The sequence below is a fragment of the Euleptes europaea genome, chromosome 6 (genome assembly GCF_029931775.1).
Source record: "Euleptes europaea isolate rEulEur1 chromosome 6, rEulEur1.hap1, whole genome shotgun sequence".
NCBI classification, from domain to species: domain Eukaryota; kingdom Metazoa; phylum Chordata; class Lepidosauria; order Squamata; family Sphaerodactylidae; genus Euleptes; species Euleptes europaea.
In genome coordinates this window covers 24,299,852-24,316,517 of record NC_079317.1, presented here as the reverse complement: position 1 = coordinate 24,316,517, position 16,666 = coordinate 24,299,852, and the positions used below count along the sequence as shown (strand labels likewise).

The following is a 16,666-nucleotide window of genomic DNA, read 5'->3' as shown; positions in this document are numbered from 1 at the left end:
CACAGAATGCCTTCCATTCACAAAAGTGGAAGATTTGGAGAGCAGAAGACTTATACCATGAACAGAAGACTGCTTCTGTAAGCAGAAGGACATTTTTGAATGTGATCATATGTCTTGACTTTGGCTAATAAAGATGAAATGGAAAAAGGACATGCCAGTCTTGGAAATAAATGAAGAAATAAATATAGTAGGTCTCTATAGACCACATTAACCAGCTATTAAATGTTTGGCTTGGTGTTTCATTTTTTCTCTTGAAATAAAAACCCTCTAGGATGTTGTAATATGCTTATGATTATACAGAATAATTGATTCTGGCACATTTAGACATACCAGATGTTTCACTGCAGTTATCTTATGAAATTATAAGTTCTGGGACTTAAGCAATGAAGCAAGAAGTACCAGGAGAGTTTCAGAAACGGAACACAAAAGAAATGTTGATGCCATCACTTTAGCTGATACATAAGGCTCAGAAACTGAAGTTTAACTAAGAATAATATTGGTTTACCATTCTCTCAGCCATCCATAACTTTTAAGTTGTTGTTGGGTTTTTATATGAATCATCCCTAGAAATGGGCAAACCTTGCAGGTTCCAGTTGGCCAATAAATCAGAGACACTGGATTATTTTTTCAGATGTTTTCTGGATGTCTGCTTGGTTAGTTGGCCTAAAGCCACATTTCTTTTGCTGATTCATGTTGCATATCAACAATACCACTGGCACCAAGACATCTACACTGGTCTCCTTGTGCAGTTTATGCCCTTCCTTCCATCCCTGCCACCCTGGAAGACTTAATCAGGATGCCTGGCGTCATTAAAGCTGTAACTGATGATCCATGGAGACAGTGGTGCTGCTGTGCCATGCAAGCTGCTCTAGATCCTGGTGCCCTTCTGTCATTGAATTGAAACATACCAGGACTAGAAGCCTTGGTGTGGATCCAGTTCAGCCTGGCAGAACTGGGGATGGGGGAGGATACCATTTTAGATCCAGAATTTGGTAAATCCTTCTGAATTCTATGGTGGATTTGGTCTAAACTTCCAAGAGCACCACAAAATTCCAGATATTTTCAGAACGCAAAGATATCCCTATGCATTTTACTTAGGAAAGAAGTTGTTCCCTTGACTTTTGGCTAGCTCTTGCTATAATTGTGTTGACTGGTTTGTTTCCATCCCATTCTTTTACTGTTTTCTGAGTTTGCTCTGTCCTGCATTCAGCTTGGCCTCCTTCTGATTTGACAGGGAGGATTTCTAAAACGAATTACAGATCCAGACTTTGTGCCCGTGGCTGGGGTTAAGAGACTAAAAAATATAAGGAGAAGGAGTGGGGCTAGGGAGGGGGATGGGAGGGATGGAAGGGAATGAGAAAAGTACGTTATACAAACAATGTATGTAGAATAAGAAATATATATTTGAAATTTGTATAAAAAGAAATAAAAAAAGAATTACAGAATTTGCACACATGCTATAGCTTTCATTTTTTCTGTTGTTTTTCCTATTCATTTTACTGATGCACACCTGAACTTGTGTGTATCAATGAAAAGCAGTATGAAATGGAATACTGATGTAGTCATGCAGAAATTAGTAATCTGTATTGATTCGCAGGGTCTCCATGAGTCGGAAGCGACTTGACAGCACTTAACACACACATGTTCAGATATTAACTAATCATAATTGAATGAAAAATACCCTGCTCGTTAATAATCAAAACAGACCATGTTTTCGCCTAGCGTGTGGCCAAGTGATTCAGACAGCGCCTGCTGAGTCACTCAGAGATGCCATGCCAGTTAACTGAGCTGTCCAGTTACCAAGTGCCGGTTAATAAAGCTTTCAATGTAGGTAACTGGCCAGAGTGTTTTCCAGTCAGAAGACTGTAAACATACTTTGCTACATATTTAAAGATAGTTAAGGGAAAAAAAATTAAGTTTTGGTTTTGGAAACTAAAATGAACTGAAAATGGGGGTGGGGGATGTGCACTCACCCACATTGTGTGATTGCGTCAAGATTTATTTTTTTGCATTCTATTTCACCAATGTATACAAGCATCTATATGTATCAGTAATCTGGATGGGAGGAAGGACACAGTGTATCAAGGGAATTGGAAAGCTGGGCTGGGCCTTTTCTGTGGGGGCATCCATATTTTAGAAGGGCCTTCCAGCTGATGTGGTTTTCCCACTTTTGTTGTCCTTTTGGTGCTTCTGTAAGACCAAATTATTAAAAATGGCTTTTAATGTAACATGATCCAGTTGGTACTTAGGGTGGTTTCGTTTGTCGCTTTTAGTCTGTTATAATTCCAGTTTGTATGTTCTAAACATTTTGTCTGTTTTTGTTTTGTTTTATCGTAACCCATCTAGAGTCCTTTGGGAGAGAGGTGGGATAGGGATGTATAAAGTAAATAGATCTTTATAGAGCAGTGCTAAAATTACCTGCCATCTTTTTTTTTTATTCAGATGGCTTGAGAGAGAAAGTGTGAGAGAGACAACTCAGACCAATGGGTGGAGCTTTGGACTTGGGTGTGGGGAGCGGTGTGTGCCCAGTGTGCCCATCCATGTTCTTACTGGGTGGCTCTGGGAAAGGCATTATTCCTCAGGACCCTGTCATCATTTTCAAAATGAGAATAGTAACACTCTATCTCACAAGGATGAGGTGGAGGCAAACTTGATAAGAACTGTAAAATTCTAAAGTGAAATATAAAATAATAGTGACTTTCTTATTCTTGGAGGCTTTTTCTTGGAGATATGCGAAGCTCTTGTTTTACAATATCCTTGTGAGGCCGCCATCTTGCGCCATTCTGCTTTGCCTTCTTTGCCGTCTCCATTTGCCATATTTTCCAGCTGACCTCCCTTTAAATAAATCCCTCCATTGTGTTGAGGTGACTTAGGAGCAGCCAGATCTTTTCCTTGCCTTCATGTCAAACGGTTTGCTCTTGAATTCTCCTTCTGCAGTACAAACTCACTATGTCTTTCTCTCTGTATGTAGATATTTATATAGCTAAATATCTTCTACATTGTTGTGAGCATCTTTTCATGTGTGTTGTGGTACGCCTGACATTGCTTTCTTCTGAAACTCTTTTCGCATTCCATTCCTTGATAATAATTCCTTTTCTTCCAATCCTAATGTGATTTCAAAAATCCCCTTTCGACTTGACTAGCACTTGGCAGGAACTACCTAATTCCAAAGCCTAAAGATCTGAGAGACAGTGGAATCAAAGTAATCTGGAGGTCTTTATATTTGACTGCAACAATTGATATTTCAAAGCCTATCTCTTGCTTTAAAGATGTGTTTAAGGGAGTTCTGGTCAGAAAATAGTCTCAGTTTTTTGACTTCTTCCTTTTCTGTCCGTCTTGAACTAGCTGTTTGTTTTCAGCTGTTGTGTGCATGTGTGGTGTGTCTGTTGTGACAGTGAACCTGTGGTCCTGGTGGCAGGCTGCCAGGCAGTGTTAGTGGAGACTGAAGTTCTCTGTTTATCCACAGAACAGATACAGCATGGGAAGAGGCCGTGCAATGTCTCAGTTTGCCTAAACCCTGACTTGGAGGGACCACCACTAAGAATAAGAGGTTAGTTCAGAGTTCATTCAACCTTGGTTTCCCTTCTGAAGCTTTATAACCAAGGTGCTCAGTTAGTATAGATGGTGATTATGGTTTTTTTTTTTTTTTGGCACTCTTCAAGTTAGAATGAATCCACTTTGCAAGAACTCTGGATCATGAGGTTTATTGCTAGCATCTCTACAAGCTAGGTTAAATTGAAAGGTAAAGATGCACTGTGGTGGGTGGAAAGTGACGTCAAGTCGCAGGCAACTTATGGGGTCCCAGTAGGGTTTTCAAGGCAAAAGATGAACAGAGTTGGTTTGCCATTGCCTGCCCCTGCATAGCAATGCCAGACTTCCTTAGCAGTCTCCCATCTATGTACTAACCAGAGCTGATTCTGCTTAGTTTCTAAGATTTGATGAGATCGGGCTAACCTGGGCCATACAGGTCAGGACAAGAGTGTCTGTACATCAACATAAATACCAACTATCTTATTCCGCATCTATCAAATATTCTACTTTCTGATCTCCAGAAAGAGTTTAGCAATGCCTGGTTACTCTTGTGTCATTTTTTCCCCTCAGGCCAATATCTATTTTAACCTCTGTAATAGATTTCTAGCTACCTTTTTCATTTTACTGTCACAAAACAATAAGCAAAAGATAGCTCTTTACCACAGTGTAGTAGCTGGAGTAACTTTTTCGGGCTACATATAAGCCATCAACTTCATATACCTGTCCACTTCCCTCTGCTGAGAAGTCATAAAGAAACAGTATAGGTAGGTATGAAAATGAAGACAGCGACTTACATTCCAATTGGTTTTCATTGATAAAGAATTTTGAGAACCACAGATGCATCAAACAACATTCCGAGCATTGTTGAAAATATCTGTTTCTCGGTCTTTGTGGGGAAGAAATATTTATACCCAGATTTAACACACTGACACCATAAAAATCTCTTCTTATCCTTTTTACCAACGCAACATCATTTTATGATTCCATATTGTATGATGCGGCAGTAGATACTTGCCATGAGAAGAGTTATTGATAATTTATATGATGATAGCTAATAAAACCAAACTGATAGAACCATTATCGATTGCCAAGCTTTTTGAGATAAGCTTGTTCTTTTTTGACTATTCAAACTCTCTTTACAAAAGCTAGAACTTCACTACTACTCTGAGCTTTCTAAAAAGCCTTGCCTTTATGACCTTTTCCTTAATCTTCCACATAAAATTTGAGCTGACTTTTCCTGGATTTATATGGATTTCCTCTGTTCCTACTTATGATTGCAGTCTTTCTGGACCCCTTAATACTCAGCATTAAGTTGAAAAGTTTACTGTCATAGGCATATTTTGACAGATGTTAGCTAGGCAATACAAAGGCTGTATTCCAATCCAAAGCACTTGCCAAGTCTTGATGGCTGAGATTTTTCAGTCTTTGCCCTTCATCAGAATGACCGGTGTTTAACCCTACATTTGGTGGAAAATCTATGAATGAAAGAAATCAAGGTTCTGACTCCACAGTACCATTCTACACTTCCTTCCACCACTAATGGAAGGGCCTAAATTATATTGCTCATGGAAATTAGGGTATCTCTTGATTTAACCCTTTCTTGATGTTCATAGCATAACAGAAGAACAGAGCTGCAGGTGTTCACCAAGACTTCCTGCTTGTTTCAAGCTCGGCTTTCTATCTGGGGAAAAAGTAGTCTAAATGGAGCAACATCATCTAGCAGGTCTTTTGGAAGAACAACCCATGAGTTTACATCTAATTATGTCAGCAAAAAAATATTGGAATTGACGCTTAACATTGTTTAAAAGGCAATGTTTGTACAGAAGAGTTATTTTGGATCAAATGCAGGACAGGTTATCCGTCTGAAGCTCAAGGGCTTTCTTTCTTGGTCTCTCTCTAGGGGCTACAAAATCCAGCTTGCTCTCAGCACCAAGTATAGTCAGCATGTTTGTACCAGCACCAGAAGATTTTGCTGATGACCAGCCTACAATGATGACGGACAAGTAAGTAATTGTACATTTCTTCAAGTAACTTTGCCATCTGAGACAAACTACAGACGTTTTATTTAGTCATTTGTTTGTTTCTTTAGTTTGATTTATACCCCGCCCTTTCCCAGCAAACCTGGCTTATAACTAACATATAATCAATAGATAGAGATATAAATATAAGGTTAAAACATATAATTAAAAAGCTTACATACTAATCTAATACAATACAGTATAAGATGGCTCCCTAAGCTACACTCCTACCTCACCTAGGGAAGAATTATCACTGATATGAAGATGGTGGATCAAAAGATGACAATAGGGAGGCCAGTAGACAAACAGCAATCTCACCGATCCAAGAGGAAAGGAGACAGAAAACCGAGGAAGGAGAGAAGAGGAAAGAAAGGGAAGGGGAAGGGAGGCCAGCTAATATGTAATACTGTTGCTGTCCTCAATTATAGACCTGGCAGAACATCTCCACCTTACAGGCCTTGTGGAACTGAGCCAAGTCCCGCAGGGCATGGGACTCACTAGACAGAGAGTTCCACATGGCTGGAGGCAGGACCAAGAATGCTCTGGTCCTGGTTGAGGACAGCCGGATGATTTTAGGGCCAGTGATTACCACAGAGGAGAAGAAGAAGAGTTGGTTTTTATATGCCTATTTTCTCTACCTTTTAAGGAGAATCAAACCGGTTTACAATCTCCTTCCCTTCTTCTCCCCACAACAGACACCTTATGAGGTAGGTGAGGCTGAGAGAGCTCTAAGAGAACTGTGACTAGCCCAAGGTCACCCAGCTGGCTTCATGTGTAGGGGTGAGGAAACCAACCCAGTTTACCAGATTAGAGTCTGCCGCTCATGTGGAGGAGTGGGGAATCAAACCCAGATCTCCAGATTAGAATCCACTGCTCTTACCCACTACACCATGCTGATAGTTGTTACCAGAAGAGTCTAACACTCTCTGGGTTGTTTTGGGAGAGGTGGTCTCATAGATACGAGGGTCCCAGGCATAAAGAGCTGATTTGAATAAGCAAGGCAAAGCTGCACTTCACAATTAAGATGAAATCAGTTATCTGCTTCAGAAGACTCCCTTAGAGTTTTAAAGAAAGATTCAGTTGTGGATTAGAATCAAATGCCAATGAGAGTGGAAAAAATTCTTAAATGTGAGAGATCTGAAAATGTAGTTTGCATGTTAGATTGGTGCGATAGTTGAAAAGGATTCTTGAGAAAATTGAGCATTCATATAAAATGTGCATCATAATTCAGGAACAGAAAACCAGTTAAGGAACATTTCAGCGTTCTTATACATACTGTGTTTGACTTTTGGGCTTTATTATACTTAAGATTAAAAACAAAAGCGAGAGCTGATATATTTAAGAGAGTGATACCACCTGTGTGGTCATCCAGTACTATATCTCCCATCTGCTTTACCATGCTGTTGGATTCACCCATTTGGAAAGGTGGTGTTGGCACTGGGCAAATCCTCACCCATCCTTTGCAGGGAGATGTATTTGAATTCTGTCTGGAGTATCTGTTAGGACTCCATAGGTCTCGGATCGTGCAAAGCAAAAGGTATCACCAGTGTTTGACCAGCAGTAGCAGTGGTTGGAATGAAATGGCTTTTGTAGTCACCCAGAAACGTGGTTGTGCTCCCTGTTTACACCAGCGTGACATGATGGTAACATCCCAATGATGTTCTGCTAGCATATCTTGGGGGGATGGCATGTTCTGTACTGTGCATACGTATCATGTGCCCCCCTGTGGGAGAGACACTGCTGGCAAAGAGTTGTTGAGTCAGTATACAATAAGTATCTGTTGCAGGGGTGTGGGTGGGTTGGAATTATTTGCAACAGTCTGCTTGGCATGCAGAAGGTCTCAGGTTCAGTCCCCAGCATCTCCAGTTAAAAGGATCAAGTAGAAGGTGATGGAAAGACCTAGACTTGAGACTTTGGAGAGTTGTGGCAAGTCTGACTTTGATAGACCATTGGTCAGATTCACTTCAAGGCAGCTTCATGAGTTCAACTGTGTTTTCTTAAATTCAAGTTTTGAAAGAGGACTGTTCATTTCACCGAAACAAATGAATATGCTTCTCCAGCAGCCCCATGGGTTTAGCGATACATGTTTAAGAGCAGCTTCAAACTATTCTTTGCCCCAGGTTACATGATGTACAACATTTTTAGACCTATGCACCTTTGAGATGCTGTAGTTACATATTTTGATTCTAGCTTTATAGAGAAATGGCAATACAATTAGATTACAAACACTTGGCAGAAGCAGGAAACTTGCATCCTCTGGCATCTGGCCTTGGGCTCTAATCATTTGCCAGGACCCCCAACGTGTATATAATACACTTACCCCTGATGGGTGAACCGTTGCATAATGCTTTGATGGAGCTGGAAGAAGGAGCATTTTGCTTTATTTTGGGGAGGTAAATGACAAATATCCTGTGTGATTAATTTATTTCAGCCAGTTGGTTCTGGTTGTTTTCTAAAAGCTTTGGCAGCAGGTAGTGAAGTGGGCTAAATGAGATTGACTTTCATGACCTTGCTGGCATTTTCTCCTGCTGTTATGGAGAGGGGAAGAGGAAAATTGCCTGTACAATCCCATTAAGTTCAAATATCACAATCTGTTGGAGACATTAGCCAGTGGTTGATCAAATTAACCCAGCTTTCCCATTGGGCCATGATGTGCTGGTTTCCCAGGGCTGTTTGTCTCTTTATATGGCCTGGTGATATTCTGCCTCATCTCTTCTGCATCTGACATGTCCCTTAAGATCAAGCATTAAAGAACCTTGGCACCGCTTCCAGAGTTGTCTCTTGACATTGTAGGAGCATCGGAAAGCAACCTGTGAGAATCAGAAGGAAACTTCTCGACAAAGGAAGCTGAAACTCGTCTGCTTTCTTGGCAGTCTGTTGTTTCCTTGTTTCATGTCCAGGTTTTGTCCTGTTGCTTGTAACTGTAATTGCTTGAGAAATGCAATGGCATTTTGAATGCCAAGATCAGTTTTTCTTAATTTTTCTTTCAGGTGTCATGATTGTGGAGCCATCCTGGAAGAGTATGATGAAGAAACTTTAGGTCTGGCCATAGTAGTTCTCTCCACATTTATTCACCTCAGCCCAGATCTGGCTGCTCCGTTGTTGCTGGATATCATGCAGTCTGTAGGGAGGTAAAAATCCCTTCCTTCCTTCCTTCCTTCCTTCCTTCCTTCCTTCCTTCCTTCCTTCCTTCCTTCCTTCCTTCCTTCCTTCCTTCCTTCCTTCCTTCCTTCCTCTCTTTCTCTCTCTTTCTCTTTCTCTTTCTCTTTCTCTTTCTCTTTCTCTTTCTCTTTCTGCCTGTTGGTTCCTGGAATTCCATAATGTGGAGAAATGGTTTGCCTTTCTGAGTGAGTGCATGCAATGCATCTACAATTGCCTCTGTCACTTGAATGGGTTGATATGTTGAGGCACAGAAGCACTTGAGACGGTCTAGGGCTTGATGGTGGAGAATTCTGTATAGGATCCACTGTGGAAGTCACATAAGCATTGAAATGACCGTCCTCATCTTTAGCCTCAGCTCCTCAGCTGCACATGCTCAGACAACACGTTTTTTTGGGGGGGAGGGATTAACTCTCTTAATTTAATTTTTTGAGGATTTCAGATTTTTCTGCAAACATGGGGGGCCCCCAACTTTGCAGAAATATCTGCTTTCTTTCTGCGTGGCCCCGATCTATGGGTTTAGATATTTGCAGAATGGGGGCACACTTGGGAAATAGTATATAGATATCCCAGTGTCACCAAGGGATGTAAAGATGGATGGGTCATGGCCAGATAATTCCATGGGATTTAGCACAGGCTTAACAGATATGTGGTTTTAGGTGAGATACAGATCTAAATTAGCGCCTTCTGATTTCCATTGTTATGATAGAGACAGTAAACAGAATTTCTGACAGTTTTGCAAGGCTGACTTAAGTCTGTATCAAGAAGGCTGTTTAGTTAAAGAGAGAAAGAATTTCTATATTGGATGTGATTACTGTTGTCACTGTGAAGTCATTTTCAATGGGACTCTACTCTGTTTGATTGCATCAATCATTTCAACAGTTGCATTTTAGTTGAAATAAAGGCTTTTCTTTGACAGGCTGTTTTTGTTTTGTTTTTCCCCTCACACTAGGTTGGCTTCAAGCACCAATTTTTCTAATCAAGCAGAAAGGTACAGTGCAATCAAAACAAATTTTTTAAAAAATATCTATTCAGTTGTATAAACTGAATTCCCAGTTCTGCTTTCCTTCTTGTGAATACAAATGTCCCTTGTTTATTAGAGATCATTTTGAATTAAAAACAAACAAAAGACAGGACACATCCTTAGGAAAGTTTGAATCCATGTGGGTTTTCCATACCATACGTTCTCATCTTTATTTGTGGCTCATTATTCATACCCAGGGGAACTTAGGAAAGAACTTGGAACCCATTGATATTCTCAGGAGAAGGCTTTGATCATCATATATTGAACTCAAGGCCTGATCTCACAATGGCTTGGTGTTAATGGATGTCCTGTAATGCAACCACTGTTAAGATAAAACCAGTAGCCTCAGACCATGGAGGGAATGTATGAGGGACCACTTTCCCATGCTAGCACTGTCCTAATTTGAAGAGGGACCATGATGCTGTAGGAAGCAGCCAAGTCGTAGACTCATTCCAGGTGTTCCAGGGTTCTGTCATTACCTGAGAGGCTCAAGAAGGAGCCATATAGCAGCAGTTCTGCACCACCAAATGTAAGAAGAGACCTTAATCCATTCAGGTACATCCCTTGACTTCTCATCGCTAGGTTATTCAAGTAATGACGGATGGGCACAACCCACTCGCCGGCTCATTCTGTCATTAACTCCATTTTCCTAAGCTTTCTAAGAGAATTCTTGGGTAAATCTCAAATATTTCCCAGCCAACTCGAAGTTTTACAGTTCAGTATGTCAACTGATTCCATAGGAAAGCTTTGGGTTGGATCCTATGAACAGTGGATCTTCCCCTTCTCACAACAGCCCTCTGCGATTCCCCCCCCCCCCCAGTTAGCATGGGGGAAATTTAATGAGAAACGGCAGTCATGTAAAATCACATTTTCCACCTGCAGAACCTCTTGTGTCAGTAGGTAGACAGGTAGAAGAGAGAAGTGTGTTGATTTTGCTATTCAAAGGGTCCAGCCCATTGCAGTGTAGGGGATATGAGGTCATTGGGCAATAAATGAACAACAACTATAGTTTGCTTCAGATGAAATGGTAAACCATGGTTGCTGCTCCATGACAAGACCTTAAGGGAGCTTTCTTGTGTGACCCTTCCTTCTCTCTCTGATATGGAGCAAGGTAATTAGTTATTGCTGGTCTTTTAGCAAACTATAGTTGGACAATACAGCCAAATAGATAAACTGTGGTTTGTGCCTGCCATACAAACCAGGGCCCAAACAGTGACCTGTTCCCAGTTTGAAACCTATTTTCTAGCTAAGGTGGAAACCATACTTGGCTGGTTCAAATTTAACAGCAAATCATGGTTAAATTAAAAGCTTCATTAAAGGTCTATTTACATCCACGCACAAACACACGGTAGTAGCAAACCAGGGTTTGCCACGACAACTGAACCAAGTTGTTGAGTATGTTGTACTATGAACTGGATTGTTCAGCAAGGTCCCTAAATGTATCCCAGTCCACTGCAAGCCACAGACTTGTGTGCTTTTTTCCTTCTTTTGAAACCAACCCATCAACTCTAACACACGTGAACTCGGTTTTCTTTCCAAATATGCAAAGCGATATTGCCACTTTGTGATTCTGTGAATTAACTCTTTTCATACCCATTCATAACAGAATTCTGTTGGAATGGAGATAAATGAGTCATCCTTGATTATTTCACTATGGGATATTGTTGTGAAATTGCTCTCTCTTCTTCCTCTCTCCACCTTTTTCTTTTCTGCAGCATGATGATCCCAGGGAATGCTGCGGGTGTGGCCAAGCAGTTTCTCCGCTGCATTTTCCACCAGCTGGCCCCCAATGGGATACTTCCCCAGCTGTTTCAGAGCAACATCAAAGGTAATGGGCAATGCTTAAGATTCGATTCCGCCACCCTCCACCACCTTCAGGCAGAAACCTTATTGAAAAACGATATTGTCGTTTTGCAGATGGAACTTTCCTGCGGACCCTGGCCACATCTCTTATGGATTTCAGTGAGCTGAGCTCCATAGCTGCACTGAGCCAGCTATTAGAGGTTAGTCTACCCTCTGTTTCACTTGCACATTGTGTATTTCCCCCCTCCTGTTTCATACCTTTTCCTGATCTCACTTTGATGTTACAATAATAATAAGTGTGTGATGTCAAGGCAAGAGACCAACACAGGTGGTTTGCCAGTGCCTGCCTTTGGGCATCAACACTGGACTTCCCCCAGCGGTCTCCCAACCAAAATACTAACCTGGGCCAATGCTGCTAGGCTTCTAGCTTAGCCAGCGTGGTGTAGTGGTTAAGAGCAGTGGTTTGGAGCTTTGATTCCCCACACTTCCACATGAGCGGCGGAGGCTAATCTGGTGAACTGGAATTGTTTCCCCACTCCTCCACATGAAGCCAGCTGGGCTAGTGACCTTGGGCTAGTCACAGCTCTCTCAGCCCCACCTACCTCACAGGGTGTCTGTTGTGGGGAGGGGAAGGGAAGGTGATTGTAAGCCGGTTTAATTCTTCCTTAAGTGGCAGAGAAAGTTGGCATATAAAAACCAACTCCTACTCCTACTCCTCCTCTTCTTCCTCTTCCTCCTCCTGTTCCTCTTCCTCCTCCTCCTCCTCTGAAGAGATAAGGGCTAGGCAGGGTAGTCAGGATGCTTCCTTTGATCTTACTAGGTGTCAAATCTTGTGTATTTGTTTATGGCTTTGTTAATGAGCAATAAACCAAACTCAACATCAACAGGTGCCAAAACCAGATGAGACACTGGGAGTTCCTGTCTGGAACACCTAGTATTTTTTTTGGGGGGGGGGCAGTTTAGATCAGGTCCACAGTAGGAGGTTGGTGTTTGTATTAAACCTTACCCCCCATGCTGTTTTCCTGAACTAATACAGTCCTAGGCAACACTGTGTGTTCTGGACACAAAGCTCCCAGTTTGCTCAGCCAAACTATTCAAACCATTGAGGGATGGTGAACATCATCATGGTTTTCCACGTTTCTGCATTCTCAAAAATGTTGGCTCGTTTTCAGCTGGGAACCCCATTGGCTCTCAAGAAACACACTAAAACAGAACACCTGTTGTCCTTTTGAACTGAATTTAGCTCCAGGAGGAGAGCGGCACATACCCTTCTTCTCAAGGGTGGGGAGCTTCATGTGTCCTTTGACACTGGGCAGAGAGTGTGCCGACCTTTCAGTCAGGGACATTTCAGTCCCCTGCTGTCATCTTTAGTGGATTGTTCAGGGACTTCACAGCCCCAATCCTGGGAGAGTCCCTCTCCTCTTCAAGCTTTTAAAATGCTTGTTTCAAACCCAAAAAAACAGAGCCTTACCAGAAGTTCTAACTTATTGGCAAGGCCATCAGCTGGTCTGGTGTCAAAACCAAAGACCTGTGAAAATTGAACGCAGCAGCCATAGTCATTTTGGATGGCCAGCTGCTCACTGCTTTAGTTACATAAGAACATCAGAAAGGCTATGCTGGATCAGACCAAGGTCCATCCTTTCCTTCAGTCTGTTCACACAGTGGATCGCCTATAATGCAGGAGCCTCTAGGAAGCCCAGGTGCCTCTAAAAAGCCCACAGACAAGACAACTGCAGCAGCATCGTCCTGCCTGTGTCCCACAGCACCTAATATAGTAGGCATGCTCCTCTGATCCTGGAGAGAATAGGTATGCATCATGACTAGCATCCATTTTTACTAGAAGCCATGAATACCCTTCTACTCCATGAACATGCCCACTCCCCTCTTGAAGCCTTCCAAGTTGGCAGCCATCACCACATCCTGGGGCACAATTGAACTATGTGTTGTGTGAAGAAATGCTTCCTTTTATTTTCTTTCACCCTCCAGCTTCAGCAGATGACTCCATGTTCTAGTATTATGAGAGAGGGAGAGAAGCTTCTCCCTGTCCACTCTCTCCAATCATTCTTTAAAATTAGAGCTGCTTGAACTGAACCATCCATGCCCGAAAACCCTGCCCTTGTGCCTTGCACACCATCCTCTTTAATCACAGGTGTATAAGGGATAGATAGCTGCAGCAATGCAGTGGTTCCACCCAAGAGAAGAAAGCCTTTTCCCCTCGCAGAAGAAAGAGCTTGCTGTGTCAGGGGAAATTTCCTCATGCCAAGGGAAATGTGCCAGGGTTAACATAATCAATCCACAGGATCTAATCCAGGGATGTCAAACCCAATTGTTACAAGGGCCGGATATAACATAAATGCCACCTGGTCAGGCCGGGCCATGCCTTGCCAGCCCAGATCGAGAGTGGAGGGGGTGGATGCCTTGGCTGACTCGTGGGCTGGATAAGAGCTTTCAAGGGGCCGGATCCAGCCCACAGGCCCCGATACATATATGCATATCAACTCTAAATTTCTTTTCCCTTTCCTCTATTCCCAATATTGTTTCAAATACATTGAATTAACTAATTCAATTAACTAGTTAAACTAACAGTTGAACTAAAGGGCAATAATTTGCATTTATTTGTGAGGAGGTGTGAGAATTCTAGTTTTGTATGATCTCTGCTGTTTGCTAAGTAACTTTTAAAAATGCCTTTCCCTCTGAATCTTTGGCTGAATGTCTTCGTTTTCTTAGGGCTTAAACAACAAAAAGAATTTACCAGCAGGGGGCGCAATGCTACGCTGCTTGGAAAACATTGCCACATTTATGGAAGCTTTACCCATGGACTCCCCTAGCAACCTCTGGACCACAATCAGCAACCAGTTCCAGACTTTCTTTACGAAGCTGCCTTCTGTTTTACCACTTAAGGTACAGCCTGGGCAATCTAAGCGGGGGTGTTTTCTAGTCCTGGTGTCCTGCTTGCAGGAACATAAGCTTTGAATTATCCTTTGGGAACTGGACTGGTGGCTAGGAAGGCATCCTATATCAACACCCCTTTCCAGATCAAGAAAGGGTCATTTTACATTTTTTACCATGATTTACACATGAACACATGAAGCTGCCTTATACTGAATCAAACCCTTGGTCCATCAAAGTCAGTATTGTCTACTCAGACCAGCAGCGGCTCTCCAGGGTCTCAGGCAGGGGTCTTTCACATCACCTACCTGCCTAGTCCCTTTAACTGGAGAGGCCGGGGATTGAACCTGGGACCTTCTGCATTCCAAGCAGATCCTCTACCACTGAGCCACAGCCCTCCCCATTATTATTATTATTATTATTGTTTTCTGTACTGTGGAAGGATGAATTGGGGGAAAGTTTTTTTGCATGTAGTGGGGGCCGCTTAGTGATTGTGGATGCCAGTTTTGGACACAGCAAAGTGGTTCTCAATACTTTTGAAGAGGGATCCACTTCTAAACTGATTGTCGTTTTCAGGCCCAGCTTTACAAAGTAACTTCCTGCTACTTTCCCCCTGCCCAACATAAAACACAGGAACCTCACACCAGACAACACCAAACAAGTTTCTGATTTATTTTTTTACAGGGAGATCAGGTGGTAGGTGACGTGAAAGACCTCCACCTGAGACCCTGGAGAGCTGCTGCCAGTCTGAGTAGACAGTACTGACCTTGATGGACCAAGGGTCTGATTCAGTGGAAGGCAGCCTCATGTGTTCAAATTTGTTATTTATAAATATATAGGTGAACAACAGGCTGTATTTCATGGCCATTTCACCTTTGGCCATCAAAATTTCCCAGAGCCATATAGCTCCTCCTCCTTACAACTCACCTTCAATAGAGTTATCACCCACTTTGAGGTCCTGACCCACAGTTTGAAAATTCCTGTCCTGGTCTGATCTCCCCGCCGCCCCCGGGAATCCAGATTCTGAGCTGTCCTAACAACACAAGACCTGAGAATTCAGAGTTTGGTCAAGTGTCTCAAGAAGGCATCTACACAGAATGGGAAGAGGGAATTGCTATAATGATATAGAACTTTATCTAAGGCGAGATAGTGGCGACTCAAGAAAGGGCTTTCTCTGTCATGGTACAGAAACTTTGGAACTCCCTCCCTAGGGAGATTTGTCTCCCTCCCTCTAGCGTTGTTGTCAACAAGTGGGAGAAGACTTTTTTGGGGGTGGGTTCCGCCACTAACTCTTATTATACCTCTTCCCCTTTTCCATCCCCTGTGTTTATATTTATGTGTTTTATGGGTGGAAAGGCAGCATAGAAATGTTTTATATATATCTTGTGAGCTGCATGGTCAAACGGGCACTGGTTCCTACAGTCTTAGTCAGAAAAACCAACCACTGAACCACACTAGTTCTCTCGTTAAAGAAAGGCCCTAACCTCTTCCTGTATCCTCATTATTTATCCTCAGTGTTCTTTAGATTCCGGTTTAAGGATAATGATCTGCTTGCTGAAGATACCCACCAGCAGTGCTGCCAGGGTAAGCACCAATATATATATTTTAAAGCCTCTTCTAATTCTATTTTTTTTTCTTATCCATCTTCAGAGAGGATATTAGCTGAGTTAAACTGTGGAGTGTCATGGAGCATACAAGCCTCAGAATCCAGGTTACCAGTCTGTAGGAGGGGTTACGTTCATTATGGAAGTGGGACTTTATATCTTCTTAACAGCTGAATCTCTCTCTCTCCCTTTCTCTCTCCCTCTCTTTCTTTCTCTCTCTCTCTCCCTTTCTTTCTCTCTCCCTTTCTCTCTCTCTCTTTCTTTTTCTCTCTCTTTTTTTCTCTCTCTCCCTTTCTTTCTCCTTCTCTCTCTCTCTCTCTCTCTCTCTCTCTCTCTCCCCCCCTTCCTTCCTTCCTTCCTTCCTTCCTTCCTTCCTTCCTTCCTTCCTTCCTTCCTTCCTTCCTTCCTTCCTTCCTTCCTTCCTTCTCTCATTCATAGACTTACCTAGAGCCTGATCCTACCATTTGCAGGTTTTATGAAAACCCTGCTACTGTCAAAAAGGCTTTTGATCTTGTTAAGGGATGCAGGATTTGATCGTAAATACTGGGTTAGAGGAGGCTGTGCTTTTAATGCTTTGTTCCTGATGTGGATAATAACGAGGGCCTGATTCATATGAACATAAGAACATAAGAAAGGCC

General features: G+C 42.3%; 1 protein-coding gene across 1 annotated transcript in view; it reads left to right on the top strand.

Annotated features, from left to right (window-relative positions):
• Positions 1-16,666, top strand: part of UNC79 (unc-79 homolog, NALCN channel complex subunit) — a 138,628-nt gene that overhangs the window by 95,587 nt on the left and 26,375 nt on the right. The window contains exons 35-42 of the mRNA XM_056851568.1: positions 3,467-3,550; positions 5,432-5,534; positions 8,540-8,680; positions 9,661-9,699; positions 11,448-11,560; positions 11,650-11,735; positions 14,263-14,436; positions 15,940-16,008. Of these exons, the coding sequence (XP_056707546.1) occupies positions 3,467-3,550; positions 5,432-5,534; positions 8,540-8,680; positions 9,661-9,699; positions 11,448-11,560; positions 11,650-11,735; positions 14,263-14,436; positions 15,940-16,008 (809 nt within the window). The remainder of the gene's footprint in view (positions 1-3,466; positions 3,551-5,431; positions 5,535-8,539; positions 8,681-9,660; positions 9,700-11,447; positions 11,561-11,649; positions 11,736-14,262; positions 14,437-15,939; positions 16,009-16,666) is intronic.